Raw genomic sequence first — 20,898 nt, 5'->3', positions numbered from 1 at the left:
GCGGATGCCACCACCGAGAAGGCCCTCTGCCTGGTTCCCTGTAACCTCACTTCTCAGAGGGAGGGAAGTGCCATAAAGCCCTTGGAGCTGGACTTCAGTGTCTGGGCTGAACGATGGGGGTGGAGACGCTCCTTCAGGTCTTCTGTGTAGCTGCTGCATTGTAGTTTCTGGGTCACCTTCAAAGGTAGCCCTGGGCTGTCGTTTTTTTAAATGCACAAATTGATGGGGGTCAAAGACCGGAGAAATGGGAGCTCTGTTCCTTGCACCCATTCTGTTGCACACAGAGTGGGAATGGGTGCCTTACCTAACCCCTATAGAAAAAAGACAGTCGTGGAACTGAGAAGTTGCACAAAACAAATGCAATACCGTGAAAATCCCTGAAACGAGAAGTAATCGACTATAAATATTATCTAGTGGAAATCAACTAAATAATAAAAATCAAAAAGCTTAAAGAAAAAAATCAGAAAAATAGAACGAAACCTTAACGGGATGCCGGCTACAAACTTCGTTACACCGAACTATTCAGTTTCCTCAGAAGGAAATAGAGAAATCATAAACTTTAAATGGCCAAAATTCAAACAAGGGGAGAACCCCCAAAATTCTTACATATTAGATTGAGGACTCAAAAGTACAGTTTACAAAAAAGGTTTGAAAACCTAAATAGCAAGTTTTACAAACTCAATAATAGGGCTGAAGCGCTCCCATGGTCTAGATGTTACTGCTGATGTTAAAGGCCTCCGGTTCTACTGTCTAGCTGCCCCATTGTAGTTTCTTGGTCACCTTCAAAGGCAGCCCTGGGTTGTCGGTTTTTTTAAGTCAAAGGCCTGGAAACGATGCCTTATGAGGAACGGCTAAGGGAGCTGGGCATGTTTAGCCTGGAGAAGAGGAGGTTAAGGGGTGATATGATAGCCATGTTCAAATATATAAAAGGATGTCACATAGAGGAGGGAGAAAGGTTGTTTTCTGCTGCTCCAGAGAAGCGGACACAGAGCAATGGATCCAAACTACAAGAAAGAAGATTCCACCTAAACATTAGGAAGAACTTCCTGACAGTTAGAGCTGTTTGACAGTGGAATTTGCTGCCAAGGAGTGTGGTGGAGTCTCCTTCTTTGGAGGTCTTTAAGCAGAGGCTTGACAACCATATGTCAGGAGTGCTCTGATGGTGTTTCCTGCTTGGCAGGGGGTTGGACTCGATGGCCCTTGTGGTCTCTTCCAACTCTAGGATTCTGTGATTCTGTGAAATGCACAAATTGATGGGGGTCAAAAACCAGGGAAATGGGAGCTCTGTTCCTTGCACCCATTCTGTTGCACACAGTCAACAGAATGTGCCTGGCCTTACCTAACCCCTGGCTTAAGAAGAGGGGGAAAGTTTTATTATTGAAAACACCTCGCTCTTTAAAGTCAGGTTTGCTGAGTCAGAATTGACTCGTGGCTGCAACCAGAGACTGTCCTTGCGGGTGCGATAATGAAGACTTTGAACCTCCCTCTCGTCTACCAACTCCCATTCAATATATTTTTGTTTTGTCTTTATCCTCTGAGGTTTAGGAGGTGTTTGTGCTGCCGGCTCTTTTTTTGCTGTTTGTTTACATGTTGCTCTTTTTTTATATTAAAAAAAAACACACCATGTTTTTTTGTTGTGTAGAACAGAGGTTAGTTAATAGCTGGGTGGTAAAACATGTTTGCCAGCTGTGGAAAAGGGGTTGTTTAGGAGCCCAAGGGACGCGGGTGGCGCTGTGGGTAATAGCCTCAGCGCCTAGGGCTTGCCAATCGAAAGGTCAGCGGTTCGAATCCCCGCGGCGGGGTGCGCTCCCGTCATTCGGTCCCAGCGCCTGCCAACCTAGCAGTTCGAAAGCACGTCAAAGTGCAAGTAGATAAATAGGGACCGCTTACTGGCGGGAAGGTAAACGGCGTTTCCGTGTGCGGCTCTGGCTCGCCAGAGCAGCGATGTCACGCTGGCCATGTGACCCGGAAGTGTCTCCGGGCAGCGCTGGCCCCCGGCCTCTTGAGATGGGCGCACAACCCTAGAGTCTGTCAAGACTGGCCCATACGGGCAGGGGTACCTTTACCTTTACCTTTTAGGAGCCCAAAACCCATTAGGCAAGCCCAACATTTAGGATACTGTCTTGACACTCCCAATGTCCCTGTCTGTCTTGACACTCCCAATGTCCCTGTCTTAATATTTTGCACAGCTGAAAGATAACAGGTGCTAGTGGCTAGAAGCTTGAGCATTGAGGGCTGGTGGCTGCTAGCTATCAAGCACACCTCAGCTACTTTGGTACAGGCTGAAGAGAAGCAGTTTGAAATATAGCAAGTAAAGGAGTCACAAGCTTTTAGGAAGGAGCCTGAAATTGGATTATGGGGCAAGCTTCTCCACAGACTAGCACAGTTGGGGACGACTTGATCCTCCCTGTTCACCTCCTATATTTGAAACTAAACCAATATTGCGAGAACATCATAAGACTCCGCTAAGCCTCACCTCGCAAGGAAGCGGGCCCACTCTTGGGATCCAAGAAGTTTTATTCAACGTGCAAAAGAGCAAAGTCCTTTTCCAGCTTTTCTTGCAGATACAGTGGTACCTCAGTTTACAGATGCTTCAGGTTACAGACACTTCAGGTTACAGACTCCGCTAACCCAGAAATAGTACCTTGGGTTAAGGACTTTGCTTCAGGATGAGAACAGAAATTGCGCAGCGGCAGCGAGGGGCCCCATTAGCTGAAGTGGTACCTCAAGTTAAGAACAGTTTCAGGTTAAGAATGGACATTGGCAACGAATTTAGTTCTTAACCCAAGGTACCACTGTATAAGTAAAGGTAAAGGGACCCCTGAACATTAGGTCCAGTCGTGACTGGGGTTGCGGCACTCATCTCGTTCTATAGGCAGAGGGAGCCGGCGTACAGCTTCCGGGTCATGTGGCCAGCATGACTAAGCCGCTTCTGGCGAACCAGAGCAATACACGGAAAAGCCGTTTACCTTCCCGCTGGAGCGGTACCTATTTATCTACTTGCACTTTGACGTGCTTTCAAACTGCTAGGTGGGCAGGAGCAGGGACCGAGCAACGGGAGCTCACCCCGTCGTGGGGATTGGAACCGCCAACCTTCTGATCAGCAAGTCCTAGGCTCTGTGGTTTAACCCACAGCGCCATTCGTGTCCCTACTTTATAGATATACAGTGGTACCTCAGGTTAAGTACTTAATTCGCTCCGGAGGTCTGTTCTTAACCTGAAACTGTTCTTAACCTAAAGCACCACTTTAGCTAATGGGCCTCCTGCTACCGCTGCACCGCCAGAGCACGGTTTCTGTTCTCATCCTGAAGCAAAGTTCTTAACCTGAAGCACTATTTCTGGGTTAGTGGAGTCTGTAACCTGAAGCATATGTAACCTGAAGTGTATGTAACCTGAGGTACCACTGTATCACAATAAAAGTGGCGTCCACAAGGATCACCAGCCTTTTCGAAACAATGGTGGATTTTGCATTCTTCTTAGATGCCATGAACTGGCTTTGAAGAATCCCGTGAGCTGGCCAAAGCTGGCAGAATCGACCCCACAGGCCTCTTGTAAGACAGAAAAAAACACTCTGTACATGTTGTCCCAAGAATCTTGGGGGAAGGAAGACGAACCAGTTGAAAGCTGGTTAAGGCATTTAAGAACGGTGTGGAAGTGAGAATTTTAGCAGTTGCATCTTTTGCTAACTTGCCCCCGTGTAAGAGCTTTTCGCTGTAGCCAACACCCTCTTCTGCTTAATATGCAATCCTGCCCTTAGGGTTGCCAACTGACCGTAAACAAAACACACCCTGACCTGTTTCCATGCCTGCAATCACAGCTCACTTTACAGAACTCCTCGTGTGTAGTTCCCCCCAGGATACAGGTAAATCATGAATCATTTCCTAGATGTCAGTAAAGCGAACGGCGGCAGATTGCCCAGGAGCAAGGGTGTGTTGAAGAGATGGCAACCTCCTCGGGATTCTTCCGCCCGCCCTGGAGGAAGAATTGTCCTGAAAACATGATAACATACATTGCTGGCCTGAATGAATGAAGGGTTCAAATCTGCACTCAGCCACAAAACTCCTTGGGTGACTTTGGGCCAGTCACAGTCTCTCAGCCTCGCCTACCTTGCAAGGGTGTTGTGAGGATAAAATGGAGTGGGTATTTAAATGTAGTAGTAGTCAGTGCTTTTTTCTCTCTTAAAAAAATGTAGTAGTAATAATAATAATAATAATATTTTATTTATACCCCACCCACCCTGGTCAGAGCCGGCTCAGGGCGGCTAACACCAGTAAAATTACAATAAAAACATAATAGGGGAGGAAAAAAGCCAACAATTTAAAATACAGGTTAAAAATACAATTTAAAATGCAGCCTCATTTTAATAATAGCCCATAGTACTACAACAACAACAACAACAACAGTAATAAAGTCTGGGCCAAACACAAATCAGATGTGCTGGTTCTTGCACACGCTGACTCCCGAGTAAGCCGGCGCAGCCCATGCTTCCAGTTCAACAAAACCCCTGAACGCTGCACCTTCAACCCATCGCCACGAGGAGGCGCCGCGGAGCCAATACGCCGCCCGCAGGGAGCCGTGGGCGTGGTCCGGCCCTGCGGAGGCCGCCCTCCCTTTGTGACGTAGGGGGTGGGCGGGCCCCGTCCTATTGTGACGGCTCCGCCAGGGGGCGTGGCCCCCGCGTCGACCTGCTCACTTTCCCCGCCGGCTGATTGAGCCGCTCATTCATTCATAAAGAAGAGGCGGCGGCGGGAGAGGCTGACAGCGCCGCGCTTGGCTCCCTTTCTCCGGTTTTCCCCTGAACGCTTGGCAGCCGCTTCTTCCAGACGCACCGGCCTTTCCTCCCCAGGTAAGGAGCCGCTTCTGCCCACCTGCCATTGCTGGATTCCTGCGGGCTGGAAGGCAGGGCATCGGGGGTGGTGGCCCCCTTTATTTAGGGGGCTGGGGGTCTCGCCCCTCTTCAGCTGGGAGAAGGCGCCCCTTGCCCCCCCGTTTGCGCCCCGGCTCGCTTCTTAGAACCCGGGGCTGCGGTGCTTCGGCGGGCAGAGCGCCTGCCCTTGTCTTGTCCAAGGTTCCGAGTTCGAATTCTGCGCAGCTCTGGTTGGCATTGTCCGCCGCTGCGGAGGGACGGTGCCGGCGGTCAGCGTGAGATGGGCAGCGTACTAAAGGCTTAGGCCGGAGCCCGGGGGTGGCGGGTCCGATTCGCGGCATCTCCTGGTAGGGCTGTTAAACGTGTTGCAGAGGTGCTGCCAGTCCGTGTGGGCAGCATTGAGGTGGATGAGCCACTGGCTCTGACTTGCTCGTCTTCAGTTTCTGTGTTGGTCCTCGCGCTCCGCGTCCCCCGGTGTTAATTGTCCATAGACCTTTGTTCGTGAGCAGCACATCTGCAAAGCTTTTCTGCGCTTGAAATGTTGCTTTTAAAAGATTTAATTCGTTGTTTACGACTTTGCTGTGGTGCTCTTGCTGGTCCTTGCTACAGCCTTTCAGCTCCGCCCCAGCTGTCCCCATCTCCTCGGGAAATTCAGCGAGGTTTACTTTCAGGTAAATGGGATTTTAGGAGGGGCAGCTTGGATCCGGCCATCGCAGGATTCTGTCCTGGAGAGGAACCAGCCAGGTGCTTCTATAATAATAATAATTTATTATTTATACCCCGCCCATCTGGCTGGGCTTCCCCAGCCACTCTGGGCGGCTTCCAAAAAAATATTAAAATACTGTCATATATCAAACATTAAAAGCTTCCCTAAACAGGACTGGGATGCTTCTGGGATGCTTTTGCAAGCGAGGGGGGAGTGGGGGTGTGTGAAGGCAAGGCTCACCCACCCTCCCCATTTCTCCCGGACACCAGGGTTCTCGGGGATATACTCCACCTGTACATGGAGGTTTTACCTCGTTGTGGTGACTTAAGGAGCCATGGATGTCCTATCCGAGACACCAGTCCGTGTTGCCACATCTTACTCCCCCGAAACTCGCCGCTTCCGGGTAGCCTTTGGGCATGGCGACCCCTCTGCCCGCCTGTTGCCAAGCTGGTGCCCTTCTGATGTTCTGGACCACATCTCCCATCAGCCCCCTAGATTGGTAGAGGCTGGAGTTAACGCAGACTTCACTGTGATGAAGTCAAGAAGCCAAGTGTGAAGGAGATTCGCGGGCACACCTGGACCGCTCTAACAGTTGCACAGAAGGAGCAACTTCAGTGAGGGCACAGCTGGGTACACGGTGGGTAAGCTGCCTAGGGCTCCTTCTTTTTAATAATATAAATAATAACAAAATTTTATTTATATCCCGCCCTCCCCAGCCGAAGCCGGGCTCCGAGCGGCTAACACCAATAAAAGTAACACAGCGTTCTAAAATCAATTCATTTTAAAATTGGTTCAAAATCAAATTCATGGCAACCATTGGGCTAGAGTTATAATATAATTTTTATTTATACCCCGCCCTCCCCAGCCAATGCCAGGCTCAGGGCGGCTAACAAGCAATAATAAAAACAAGTTGAATGGATACAACTTAAAAACAAAATTAAAATACAACATTAAAATATTGAAACATTAAAATATTAAAATGTAGCCTCATCGCAGGAGGAGAAAGGAAGATTACAAAAGGACGGGGGGTCAGACTGTGCCTTGGCCAAAGGCCTGGTGGAACAGCTCTGTCTTGCAGGCCCTTTAACAGCACCTTCTTGGCAGCAGATCAGTCCAGGATCCCCTTTCGCTGGGATCTAGGATCTGGTGGGGAGCCTAAGCACATAGTCCCCTTTAGATGGGTTTTCCCCTTTGTGTGACTCAGTACCTGAGAAGGGCCTCGTGCAGAATTGCAATCCCTATGCAAGCTGCTGCCACTGAATTCTGCTTCTTGGTTTTAGTTACGCATTTGCTGCTTTTATATCCCAGCTCTTCCTCCAAAGCAGCTCGAGGTGGCATGCATGGTTCCCCCTCCACTTTCTCATTTAAACCCCACAACAGCCCTGTGAGGTAGGATGGGCCGAGAGGCTGGCCCCCTAGGTTACCCTCTGCGAGCTTCAGGGCCGAGTGGGGATGGAGCCCATGTCTCACAGGTCCTGGCGCAGCGCTCTAACCACTACCCCCCACTGCCTCATCCTTTTGGGGGGCTTAGGATTGCACGGTCCGTGTGCGTTCCAACAAAAGTGTGCAGGTCACACCTGAACAGGTAGCAGTTCAGTTCACATTTATAATAATAATAATAATAATAATAATAATAATAATAATAATAATAAATTTATTATTTATATCCCGCCTATCTGGCTGGGCTTCCCCAGCCACTCTGGGCAGCTTCCAACAAAATATTAAAATACCATAATACATCAAACATTAAAAGCTTCCCTAAACAGGGCTGCCTCCAGATGTCTTCTAAAAGTCTGGTAGTTGTTGTTCTCTTTGACATCTGGTGGGAGGGCATTCCACAGGGTGGGTGCCACTACCGAGAAGGCCCTCTGCCTGGTTCCCTGTAACTTGGCTTCTCTCCCAGAAGGCCCTCAGAGCTGGACCTCAGTGTCCAGGTAGAATGATGGGGGTGGAGACGCTCCTTCAGATAAACTGGGCTGAGGCCGTTTAGGGCTTTCAAGGTCAGCACCAACACTTTGCCAGGTTTGGTGTTTCATGGCTGAGCGTAGGACTTGTGCTCCCATCTCTTCCTCCTCCTCACTCCTGTGTTTCCTCTTAAGCAGCTGCTTTCTTTTTTTAAAATTAATTTTTATTCAGTTTCCAATATACAATTTATCCCAATTTAACATTCGTCTTATACATAAACATCTTTTGGACTTCCCTCAACCCATTTGACAATTCTCCATATTATCACTACTTCTCACATTTCTTAATTTAAGCAGCTGCTTTCTGGTTCCTTCCAAACCATAGTGTGCTGTTGCATCTGAGCTAGGTACATACCTTATATGTGCTGGCACTGGCGAATAAAACTCTCACCCCTTATATACACAGCTGAAGAAGGGTTTGGATTTGATATCCTGCCTTTCACCCTCTTTAAGGAGTCTCAAAGCGGCTAGCAATTTCCTTTCCCTTCCTCCCCCACAACAAATGCTCTGTGAGGTGAGTGAGGCTGAGAGACTTCAGAGAAGTGTGACTAGCCCAAGGTCACCCAGCAGCTGCAGGTGGAAGAGCGGGGAATCGAACCCGGTTCACTGGATTACGAGTCCGCTGCTCTTAACCACTACACCACACTAATCACTGTGTTACATCTTCAAACATCTTAAAGGCTGCCACATGGAAGAGGGAGCAAGCTTGTTTTCTCCTGCTCCAGGTGGGTACGATTCGAACCCACGGCTTCAAGAAAGGAGAATCTGACCAAACATCAGAACTTTCTGACATTAAGAGCTGTTGGACAGTGGAACAGACTTCCACGAGCAGTTGTGGACTCTCCTTCCTTCCTTGGAGGTTTTTAAGCAGAGGTTGAATGGCCATCTGTCATGGATGCCTTAGCTGAAATTCCTGAGCTGCAGGGGGTTGGACTAGATGACCCGTGGTGTCCCTTCCAATTCTACAGTTCTATCCTTCTAGGTCAGGGCTTCCAGCAGATACCATTTTATCAGGAGGTCCATTCTGCAGTAATGAAGTAATCGGGCCTTTAGCATTGTGGCAACTACCCTTCAGAGCTCCCCTCCCCATGAATATTAAACAGGGACCATCTCTCTTACGTTTTTAGCCCCAGCTGAAAACCACCTTCTTTCAGCAAGCCTTTCAAAGCAGGGGTCTTTCCCAGTCTGGATCCATACTGGTTGTGTTTTAAAGATCCTTGATTGTTTGCCACCCTGAGCTCCTTTACAAGGAATGGCAAGATATCGGTGTCATAAAAACAAAAACTTCCATGCCAGTGAAATCCTATTTGGCTTTGACTTGTAAAACTAGACAAGGTCCTTGTTTATGATCCTAGTTTAGAGAGTATGCAAAAAAACCCCATAGTTTAATGGGTTGCTGTAAGAGGGGGGAAAAGGTGAAAAAGAGTATATGAGTCCACATATTCCCCCCTCCTACTTTATTGAATAAATCAATACAACAGAAACAATAGAAATACAAATAAAAAACAAAAACCCAGCATGTTACATATTTAAGTAGAGTTAGATTACTTGCGACCATCAGGAGTCCACATCTCATTCTTGTAGCACCAGTCCATGGTTTAAAATGGTGACAAATGCTCCCTTTATACAGTTGGACATTCACTTTTATTCCTGTCTATGATTTATTTACCTTTATTCTCTTCTAATCAACCAATTATGCATATAGTTTAAGCCCTTGCCCCAGGTCTCAAGGCAGGGTACTCCGCCATGAAGCAGACTGGGCAAACTCGGGCCCTCTTTTAGCCCAGGCACGGGCAAACTTGGCCCTTTAGATGTTTTTTTAGACTACAATTCCCATCATCCCTGCCCACCAGTCCTGTTAGCTAGGGATGATGGGAGTTGTAGTCCCAAAACATCTGGAGAGCCAACTTTGCCTATGCCTGCTTTAGCCTAACCTGCCTCACAAGGTTGTTGTGAAGGCAAATTGTAGACCACCTCGATTTCTTAGGAGGAAACTTTAAGCTTACTTAATACAGATAAAAATTCACAGCTGCTATTCTGGATAATTTGTGTGTGATCCCAATTCACCAAATGGGGGTCTAAACCTAGAATCTCCTTCTGTCTGAGAAGCCAGTGGGCTGTACAAGACAGTCCCTTTTGGAAATTAAAAGTGTCTGTAGACGATTTGGCCGAAGCCTTAGGAAGCTTATTAATAGCTGCCTTTAGCGACTGCTCACAAATTTGGAACAAGGGGCTGAGTATGTGCAGAATAATGAGATTATCTATGTATATACTCACGCCCTAATGTTAAATATGGCTGGCATTATTTTTAGGCGCATCAATGAAAAATGCCCGCCGTGAGACTTAATGCCTCTTCATGTTACACAGCTAAGATATTGTCTTGGTACTTTGCTCTGAAATAGGCGTGTTCCCGGCAGACGGTCTGTGCCAAGCTTCCATTTGTGGGGTTGTGTCTGAGTGCCCCTAAATCAGAATATCCCCTAAATATTCGGGTGCCACGACAACACTGAGGAGGAGACTTGGGTGGCTGGCGCATGCAGCCTGGCGCAGAGAGCTCTGTGAAGGATAGCTCCGTTGGTTACAGCGCTGTGCTGATAACGCCGAGGTTTCAGGTTCAAGCCCCATGGCTGGCGGTTGGACTAGATGATCATCAGGGGTCCCCTTCCAACGCTACAATTCTATGCCTATCATGAAACGCCCTGAAACCTTTTCCACTGGCATGGGATGAATGAATCACATTAGACTACTGTGATTTTCCTCTCTGGTGATAAACAGGGAATAATTGCGTCTAGAAACTGATGAGTAGTTTTAAGATGATACCCAAACAATTGAGGCAGTGGTGATGATGAGACAGTTTTCATCGCCTGCTTCCTTGGGGTTAAATTTGATTTGATTCATTCTTTTTATAAAAATTTCATTTCATTTATTTTTTGCACTTCTCCCCCAAGGAGGAAAAATTGGCTCCTATGTTACTTTTATTGTTGTTAGCTGCTCTGAGCCCGGCTTTGGCTGGGGAGGACGGGATATAAATAAAATATTATTATTATTATTATTTTAATCTCCACAACAACCCTGTAAAGTAGGCCAGGCTAAGAGGCAGTGACTGGCCCAAGGTCCCCCAATGAGCTTCATGGTGAAGTGGCAATTTGAACCCTGGTCTCCCAAGTCCTAGTCCAACGCTGTAACCACTGCACCATACTGCCTCTCTTAAATGGTGAGTGGTTTTTATTTTTTTGGCCCAGTAGGCCACAATTATACTCCCCCGTCGCAGTGAGCCGACTCTGACATGTCGGTGGCGCCTCTCCAAGTTCCGTGCCAGGATGGGAGGGGAGATCCAGCACAAAGCGGGTTCGCCAGTTTGATCCTGCTTTCTGCAAGTTTCGGATTTTGGATGGGGTTCTTTTTTGTGTGTGTGCATTGCAAGATGAGACCTTTCAGTTGAAAAGGTCCTTCTGTCCTCCGAGGTATTTCACGTTTGGTATTGCATGCTTTTAAAAAACAAAACACCATCCTAATTTGCGTTTGAGTAAGCAACAAATAGAACGAATCATATGGAGGAGAAATGAGTGTGATTTCAGAAAGAAAACGGCTTTCTATCAAATGGGGAGATCTGGTGGGAGAGGTTTCGCCCCTGGGCTAGCTAGAAGATGTCCCGTCCCCCAATTAAAAACGTCGTGTGGCCATCTTGCCTGTAAGTTTCCATACGGTCTTTTCGATTGGCACGAAGCCATGGAAACAGGACCCTGACAGCGAGCGACAGACGATTACGCTCCAACCAGGTTTGTTCTGTCTCCCTAGCAGTGTGTACATAAACGCAGTTGCTGTGCATAAAATGTTGCAGCTGTGTGTGAACGGAGACTTATTGGAGGGGAGGCGAAAAGTCACGTTGCACCTGATTCCAGGTGAACATGAACGCCCGATTTCTTTTTGTCCTGGATTTTTTTTTAAGGTATTTGATTTACTGTTCCAGCTTGTTTTTGCTACCGTCTCAAAACACAGCGAGGCAAAGAGGCAGTCGAGTTTTTTGCAAGGGAGGTTTTTAAAACCTGGATGTTCTTGCCAACTTTGGGGGGCCTTTATTCAGTATCGTAGACCCCAGCCGGTTTTTAAATGGGGGGAGGGAGATTGAAGGAGGCAGGGTAGGGTCACTAATATTTCTCACTCACATAAAAAAACAATTTTGACCATTTCTGGCAGAGGGGAACAAATGAGCAGTTGGGGATGGAGTTCAGCTGCCTCCTCAAACGCCTATTCAGAGTGAGGGGCTTTGCTGCCCTCACTCTGAGCTGGCTCAGTGAATTCATGTAACCAAATCTGCAGCTTGGAGATGTCAGATTTATGATGTGTTCGCTGATTACGGTGATCACTTGGGGGTGGAGGGCAGCTGGGGAGATTCAGGTTGCCATGGTAGCAGCAGAGGGGGACCAAATAGGCTTCTCTGATTAAAAATGTGAGCACCCTGGCTACTGCTGTTCCCAATAATTTTGCAGGTGAATACTTAGTGTGTCTTAGTTTTCAGCTGGGCATGGTTTGCATTGCACAATTGTTGTTGTTGTTTAGTCATTTAGTCATGTCTGACTCTTCGTGACTCCCTGGACCAGAGCACGCCAGGCACTCCTGTCTTCCACTGCCTCCCGCAGTTTGGTCAAACTCATGCTGGTAGCTTCAAGAACACTGTCCAACCATCTCGTCCTCTGTCGTCCCCTTCTCCTTGTGCCCTCCATCTTTCCCAGCATCAGGGTGTTTTCCAGGGAGTCTTCTCTTCTCATGAAGTGGCCAAAGCATTGGAGCCTCCGCTTCAGGACCTGCCCTTCCAGTGAGCACTCAGGGCTGATTTCCTTCAGAATGGAGAGGTTTGATCTTCTTGCAGTCCATGGGACTCTCAAGAGTCTCCTCCAGCACCATAATTCAAAAGCATCCATTCTTTGGCGATCAGCCTTCTTTATGGTCCAGCTCTCACTTCCATACATCACTAGTGGGAAAACCAGAGCTTTAACTATACGGACCTTTGTTGGCAAGGTGATGTCTCTGCTTTTTAAGATGCTGTCTAGGTTTGTCATTGCTTTTCTCCCAAGAAGCAGGTGTCTTTTAATTTCGTGGCTGCTGTCACCATCTGCAGTGATCATGGAGCCCAAGAAAGTAAAATCTCTCACTGCCTCCAATTGCACAGTTAGATTGGGTCTATTGCGTGGCCTAGAAGATGACCTTACAGCTCTACAGTTCTGGCAATCTGGGGTAACACTGTTCAATTTGCTCTTCCTTCAGTTTTGCAGCCTGGAGTGTGTCAGTTGAGTCAGTCGTGTGTGTGTGTGTGTGTGTGTGTGTGTGTGTTTGCTTGCTAAAAGGGATGTTGGTGGGGGAAGCTTCTGTGAAGTGGTTTCGGGAGGAATGCTCAGCTCTGCAAGCTCGTAAATTACAGGCTGTGCAGAAGTTTCTCCATCCGGAATCCTGTTGCTGAAATCCTTGGAGAAAAACCGTGGTCCGCTCCTCTTAACAATACAGATCGTGCCCTGAAGCCATGTAAACTCTGCTCTTGTGTGCGTGCTTAAAACCACACAGACTTTGCAAACCATGCAATGTGGGCTTGCAGGCCACCTTCATGCAGATTCATAGGACCATAGAGTTGGAAGGGACCTTGAGGGTCATCTAGTCCAACCCCCCTGAAATGCAGGAATCCGCAGCTCTCCCGTACGGAATTCGAACCTGCAACCTTGGCATTTTATCAGCGTCACGCTCTAACCAACTGAGCTATCCGCTTGGGTTCGTAAGAACGTAAGAAGACCAATGGCCCATCTCCAGCCTCCTGGTCTCATAGTGGCCAACCAGATGACTTGGAAACTCACAAGCTACATCTCTCGCCTCTTGTGGTTTCCAGGAACTCGGAGCTCAAAGCTACCTCACAACTGTGGAAGCAGAGCAGACCCGTTGTGGGTGGTAGGCCTCAATAGCCCTCTCCTCCACAAATTCCTCCAATCCTCTCTGAATTTATTTTATATATATATATAATTTTTTATTAGTTTTTTAGCCTATCATTTTCAACAGTAATTAAACATACTTTTACATCTTATTCAATTTTTTTGACTTCCATCAGTCCTGTCTGTAAATTTTCCAATCCAATCTCTCAGTACGCATTTCTTATCTTCCCTATTACATATCAAACTCATAACCAATATCTCTATCTTTCCCTACTTTGTACACCAACAGCAGTGTCACACAATGGTTAGAGTGTCTGACTAGGACCTGGGAGAGCAGGTTTGAATCCTCAGCCAGCCGCGAAACTGATAATAATAGACAGAGCTGTTCCACCAAGCCTTTGGCCAGGGCACAGCCTGACTCCCTCCTTTGGCAATCTTCACAGAACTCTACCCAATGGTTGCCATTAATTTGATTTGAAATAATTTTATAATGAAATGATTTTAAAATGTTGTATTATTTTATTGTTAGCTGCCCTGAGCCCGTCTTCAGCTGGGGAGGGCAGGATATAAATAAAATTTATTATTATTATTATTATTATTATTATTATTATTATTATTATTATTGTCCTTGGCCATTGTCCTTAAATCCTGCTTTTCAGCCAAACCCCCAGGCAGCCACGCTGCAGGCGGAGTTCTGCCCCTTCTGGGGTCCATCGAGCAGCCTCAGAACCCCTTTCTTCTCAGAACCTCTTTCATCTGTTTTGCATAACTTTTATTAGAGATATTCTTAATTTCCAAAGTATTTGCATTCTCCCCTGCTTCAAGATCAGTTGACTTGTGACGTATGACACTATGCACCTGCCAGATGGGTGCTGGGTTTTGGGGAGCACGACGGTGGAAGTATTGGACCAACGGGGGGGGAGGGGAGCATGGACATGTGAGGCATCTTCCCAAGGGCGTTCCATGAAGTCCACGTCCATGAAATTGGCCGTAGACCCCAAATCTATCATCTTCTTTCGCCATCACTCCTAGCCAAGCAAGATTGTCTTCCATGAACAAGATACTAACAGTGAGTCCGTAAGTGACTGGGGAGGCCAATTCTGGATCCACACATCCTTCCTTCAGATGTCTACTAAAAGTCAGAGAGTTGTTTATTTCCTTGACATTTGATGGGAGGGCGTTTCACTGGGCGGGCGCCACCACCGAGAAGGCCCTCTGCCTGGTTCCCTGTAACTTGGCTTCTCGCAGTGAGGGAACCACCAGAAGGCCCTCGGAGCTGGACCTCAGTGTCCGGGCTCAACGATGCGGGTGGAGACGCTCCTTTAGGTATACTGGGCTGTAGCTGTCTTGAGCATGGGTAGACAAACTAAGGCCTGGGGACCGGATACGGCCCAATCGCCTTCTAAATCCGGCCCGCGGGCGGTCCAGGAATGAGCATGTTTTTACATGAGCAGAATGTGTTCTTGTATTTAAAATGCATCTCTGGGTTATTTGTGGGGCATAGGTTCATTCCCCCCCCCATATAATCCAGCCCCCCACAAGGTCTGAGGGTCAGTGGACCAGCCCCCTGCTGAAAAAGTTTGCTGACCCCTGGTCTTGAGGCTTCTGTCTCTCCCTCCCTCTGGCCTGAGCAAGCCCTGAGCAACAAAGACATGCTTGCTAAGCCAGCTGTTCTGATTTCAACAGCCTTCTCTCCCCCCAAACCCCTCCCATCTCCAGATGTTTTAAAGTACAGCAAGATGGTTGGTGCCTTTCAAAACTCCTGGATTTGCAGGAAAGACTTTTCTGCAAAACCAGAGTAGCTTTGGAGAAGAGAAGCCGGAGAAAGCAAATCCGAACTGCCTGCAACCGGACCTTTCAAGGAGAAATCGGTAGCAGGATTAAGGCAGGGGCTGCCAGCAGCATCGCTATCCAAACAGTGGAAAGGGCTCGGACGTAGCAGCGCAGCTACTGCAATGCAGATAAACCAAGTGGTGAGGTCTTTAGAGCTAAGGCGAATATTTTCTGCAGGAATCTCAAGTTTTCCTGGGCTGGTTGGGTTGCAGAGCAGACGAAACGTGAAGCTCTTGCGGTGCAGCGAACCATGTTCTGGGCCATGTGCTGAATGTGGCATGGATTTTAGACAGGCTATATACCAGAGAATGCTTTCAGTATATTCTTTGCGCCTGCAGAACGTTCTAGGGCGGGCGCACCGCCTCGTTTCCGGTTGTTGCACGTCTTGTGACTTCCTGCCCAAATCCTGCAACTTTTCATAACACAAATGTTGGAGGGTGTCTCACTTTCGTTGCCCCTCTCCGGTAACATCGCAGAAGCATCACAGAAAAACTAATCGAGCAAAATAGTGTGTAGACGGCCCAGTATAAATCACTCAACTCCTGGCAAATGGGGCATGAGCTTAAGACCTCTCCTGTGGCTTTTCTCCGGAAATGGGTCTTTAGAAGCTCAACCGCCTCTGCTCAAGGAGGTAAAAAGGTAAAGGGACCCCTGACCGTTAGGTCCAGTCGTGGCCGACTCGGGGGTTGCGGCGCTCATCTCGCTTTACTGGCCGAGGGAGCCGGCGTACAACTTCCGGGTCATGTGGCCAGCAGGACTAAGCCGCTTCTGGCGAACCAGAGCAGCGCACGGAAACGCTGTTTACCTTCCTGCCGGAGTGGTACCTATTTATCTACTTGCACTTTGACGTGCTTTTGAACTGCTAGGTTGGCAGGAGCAGGGACCGAGCAACGGGAGCTCACCCCGTCGCGGGGATTCGAACCGCCAACCTTCCGATTGGCAAGTCCTAGGCTCTGTGGTTTAACCCACAGCGCCACCCGCATCCTGCTCAAGGAAGGAGCAGGAGGTAATGAGGTCTAGTAACCCTGCTTTGAATTTGTCTACTTTCCTTTTCAAGCCTCTAAGCTAACAGTGGTCACTATGCCTTGTGGCAGGGAGTGGCATATATTGATTGTATGAACCAGTTGCTTTGGCTATATTTGGTTGCACTTAAGTAAGCCTTAAGTCTACCCGACGACACAGAATCTCCTGTCTCTTGTATACCTGTCTTGAGGGAGAGATAATTGTTTGTTTTAATTCCTTTCTTTTTTTAAAAAAACACCTTTCGTGATTTCACTGCATGGTTTTGTGGTTTTACATTGCTGTAAATATCTTTAAGCATAAAATATAAAGCAATATACAGTGGTACCTCGGGTTAAGTACTTAATTCGTTCCGGAGGTCCGTTCTTAACCTGAAACTGTTCTTAACCTGAAGCACCACTTTAGCTAATGGGGCCTCCAGCTGCTGCCACGCCGCCGGAGCACAATTTCTGTTCACATCCTGAAGCAAAGTTCTTAACCTGAAGCACTATTTCTGGGTTAGCGGAGTCTGTAACCTGAAGCGTATGTAACCCGAGGCACCACTGTATAGTTTTTTTAAAATAAATAAACAAACTGCATTATATAAATGCTTAGTTATCAACTTGGCCTTCTGCTTATGTTTTGAGTTGAAAATACTTTCCATTTTATTGGGTGCCTCTAATGCAGGCATCCCCAACCTTTGGCCCGCCAGATGTTTTGTCCTACAACTCCCATGATCCTTAGCTAACCGTGGCCAGGGATGATGGGAATTGTAGTCCAAAACATCTGGAGGGCCGAAGGTTGGGGATGCCTGCTCTAATGTATGCTGAGAACATTTCTATCTGATACTTCCAAAACTTTCCAGGGGGCTAACAAAGAGTGTTATTTATGGTAGTATGATGGGAAATAAACCATGCATATCTCCATAAATCTCTTTTCGCATCCCTCCTTTAGCCATCATGGCTGAGCTAGGATTTGCACCCAGTTCCCAACTGCATTGATATAGGACTCTGATCTTCCTGGCCAGCAAAAGGAATTGATGAATTAAAAAGATAGATATATCATTATTATTATTAATTATATTTATATCCCTCCGTTCCTTCAAGGAGGTCAAAATGGCCCTTTCCATCTTATCTTTAAACAGCTCTTAGGCTGAGAGGTTGGCGCAAGGACACCCAATGAGCTTTGCGGCTGAGTGGGGATCTGAACATGCGTCTCGATCCAACGCTCCAACCACTAGACCGCACTCCTCCTCTGCACTTAAATCCATATCTGTTCTTCTTGTCTTCGCCTCAAAGAAATGTCAACTTTGCAGGTGCTTTCCCTACCCTTTCCTTGCCCTCTGCAAGTCTCAACTCTTCCAATTATATGGTGCTGTACATCCTCCTCAGACGTGGAAATTGCAATAGGTCCAAATTATGGGATGTTGTGCAGGTATTTGTCTGTGTCTTAGGATGTTGGCACCTGCAATTTTTTTGTTTGTCTCGGGGGGCGGCAAGCGTCTCGTTTCCTCTGGAGCAAAAACATCCTCTAATTAACAGATGCAGCAGGCTGAGAGATCCCCTCTGCCTGGTGATCTGCTGACTCTTTGCGTAAATCCATCTGATCCAGAGACGGCCTTGACACGGCTTCCTCGCCACTTGACCCATCCTGCAAAGTCTTCCAGCAGAGCCCGTGGCGCAAAACGGGGTTCTTCACTCCCAGCATGGCCCACTGGGAAGACTGGGGGCATCCCCAGTTTCCATGGGAATCTGTTTCCCTTATTATCTTCCCTTCCCGGGCAGAATGCCAGGAGTACACCTAACATTAGGCTACTTTTTTGGAAATGCTGTCATGTCACGGATGAGAGAGACAGGCTTCTAGACGTACTATTGGGGGGTGGGAAGCGAGAGACAGAAATCCTGTAATTACTTGCTTAAGGGTTGGCGTGGATCTTTCCCAGACACCTTGCCCCATCCGGAAATTGCTGGATTATATTCAGAGCGGAGCGCAAAACCAATGCAGGGAAACCTGGGTGTGTCTGTGCAAATTTTGCATATCCAAATTGGGACATGGTCGATTGGTGGTCTGTGTTGCATTCATCAGGTCTTTTTAAAAATCTCTCTGTGGTCTCGGACACTGGATGGTAGTCTGATTTCTAACTTGAAACAGAAGGAAGCAGTGAGGGGTTGGTATCGACAAGCCTTTTTTCAGCTGGAACTCGCCAGAACTCAGTTCCGGCACCTCTCAGGTAGGCAAGGAAGGCATTACAGGTGAGTTCTGGCACTGGGCATCGGTGTGTGTTGCTGGTGACTCTGAATTTTGTGTGTCTTTGTGTGATTTTTAATACGCTATCAGGTGCCTTGAGAGACTGAGAATCGTTTTGTATTTCAGAAGTACCTGTTTTAATAAAGTATTTTAAGAAATAAAATAATATGGTCTAGATGCGGAACGAAGGCAGATAAAAAGGAAGCCAAGGAGATGGAAGATTGTGTCCTCGTGATAGCAGGCTCCAGAAAGTTTTTTGATATCGGCTGCAGGTTCTCTTGCAGGTTTGACTGACTGAGGACAAAGTTTCAAGAGCTGCTGGCAACAATAGCTAATTTGTTCTCCGCTGGCAGAGAAGATATGCCTCTGAATGCCCAGGTAGTACGAATTGCAGGTGAGCGGAGTATGTTGCAGGCTCCCCGCAGGTTTATCGTTTGTTTTGATCATAGGCTGCTTAAAGCAGCCTAAAGTACTCCTAATAATAAAAAGTAATATAATCTGATGGTCTATTGAGACAAGGTGCTTTTAAAGTGTTGAAAATGGGAGCTGCCTGCCTGCCTTCTCTTTGCAGGTTCATGTTGTTGTTTTTCTATTGCACTACAACTTTTTTTAAAAAAAATATTTTTTTATTAGCAATTTAAACAAAACATATTATCTTAAAACATAACATCCTTAATTCCCCCCCCCCCATTTCCCCCCTCCCCCCAATGCAATTCTGGGCTGCATCAATAGGAGTATAGCATCTAGATCAAGGGAAGTAATAGTGCCACTGTATTCTGCTCTGGTCAGACCTCACCTGGAGTACTGTGTCCAGTTCTGGGCACCACAGTTCAAGAAGGACACTGACAAACTGGAACGTGTCCAGAGGAGGGCAACCAAAATGGTCAAAGGCCTGGAAACGATGCCTTATGAGGAACGGCTAAGGGAGCTGGGCATGTTTAGCCTGGAGAAGAGGAGGTTAAGGGGTGATATGATAGCCATGTTCAAATATATAAAAGGATGTCACATAGAGGAGGGAGAAAGGTTGTTTTCTGCTGCTCCAGAGAAGCGGACACGGAGCAATGGATCCAAACTACAAGAAAGAAGATTCCACCTAAACATTAGGAAGAACTTCCTGACAGTAAGAGCTGTTCGACAGTGGAATTTGCTGCCAAGGAGTGTGGTGGAGTCTCCTTCTTTGGAGGTCTTTAAGCAGAGGCTTGACAACCATATGTCAGGAGTGCTCTGATGGTGTTTCCTGCTTGGCAGGGGGTTGGACTCGATGGCCCTTGTGGTCTCTTCCAACTCTTCTATGATTCTATGATTCTAAACAACCCTCCTCCCACCCACCCCCGACTTCCCTCAGTTCCAATCTCTGTTTTCTCTATAGATGCTATTCTCTGCATGTTACAAAATTGTATAAATCCTTAAGATGTCTGACTGGTTATTATCAGTAAAAAGTTGGTGAGTGTTTATTCAAAGCCTGCCAAGGAGTCCAGTTCACTTTGTTGCTTCTTTAAATACTTTGTAAAAGGTTCCCATTCATCTTTAAAGTCACAGTTATCCTTGTCCCGTAATTTGTGTGTCAATTTTGCCAGTTCTGCATAGTCCATCAGTTTCTCTTGCCGTAGTTCTTTAGTCGGGGTTTCCTCATTCTTCCATCCTTGTGCTATTAAGACCATAGCTGGCATGTGTCCCTTATTTGTAGGGACAGCCCCTTATTCCAGCGTCATGTCCCGCTGCTGTCCCTTATTGATGGATGTCCCTTAAATGTCTCTTAAATGATGTCCCTTAAATTTCAAAGGAAGCAGCTCCTCTCCCTCCCTCCCTGCCAGCCAGGGAGGAGGGAGGCTCCAACTGTGTTGCTTGGCTGTGTTGCTCACCCAATAAGAAGTCTAAGAATGACTGGGGGGTGGAGCTTGCATGCCTTGTGTGTGGCTAGTTAATGCAAGCTGAGGGGTTTTTTGAATGCTGGACACCATTTTGTTGCACGTGCTGCTGCAAACTTTGCAGTGCAAAGCCAGGCCGGGGAGCCATCTTAAGTTGAGGCTGCATAGGCCTTGTAGTGCATATGATTCAGATTCTATTCAGTTGAACCTCTGGTTACAAAGCTGGTTGGACAGTGTTCTCGAAGCTACCAGCATGAGTTTGACCAGACTGCAGGAGGCAGTGGAAGACAGGAGTGCCTGGAACAGGTGAGGCTGCAGGTCCCTTATTTTCAAGGCTGCTGGTCCCTTATTTTCAAATCTGTAAGTTGACAGCTATGATTAAGACTCTTGCCGCCGTTGTCGCAAACATGAAGATATTTTTCAGCTTCCTTGGCAGGTCTTTCCCTACAATCCCTAACAGAAATGCTTCAGGTTTCTTAGCAAATGTTAGATGGAACAT

The 20,898-nt window shown here is 47.3% G+C and overlaps 1 protein-coding gene across 6 annotated transcripts in view; it reads left to right on the top strand.

Moving 5' to 3' along the window:
* The first annotated feature begins 4,655 nt into the window (after positions 1 to 4,655).
* Positions 4,656 to 20,898, top strand: part of RELT (RELT TNF receptor) — an 87,519-nt gene continuing 71,276 nt past the window's right edge. For 2 of the 6 annotated variants that reach the window (XM_083436567.1, XM_083436566.1), the window contains exon 1: positions 4,657 to 4,846. Coding sequence is in view for 2 of the 6 variants with exons in the window: in XM_083436563.1 (XP_083292689.1) it covers positions 18,283 to 18,514 (232 nt within the window). In the remaining 4 variants the exon portion in view is untranslated. Of the gene's footprint in view, positions 4,847 to 17,965; positions 18,515 to 20,898 lie in introns of those variants that run through there. The other 4 variants (XM_083436565.1, XM_083436568.1, XM_083436563.1 and 1 more) reach the window with 4 other exon arrangements.

The sequence above is a fragment of the Podarcis tiliguerta genome (genome assembly GCF_965153285.1).
Source record: "Podarcis tiliguerta genome assembly, chromosome: 4".
Classification (NCBI taxonomy): Eukaryota; Metazoa; Chordata; class Lepidosauria; order Squamata; family Lacertidae; genus Podarcis; species Podarcis tiliguerta.
The sequence above is the reverse complement of the archived record's forward strand: the minus strand, read 5'-3'. Positions and strand labels throughout refer to the sequence as shown.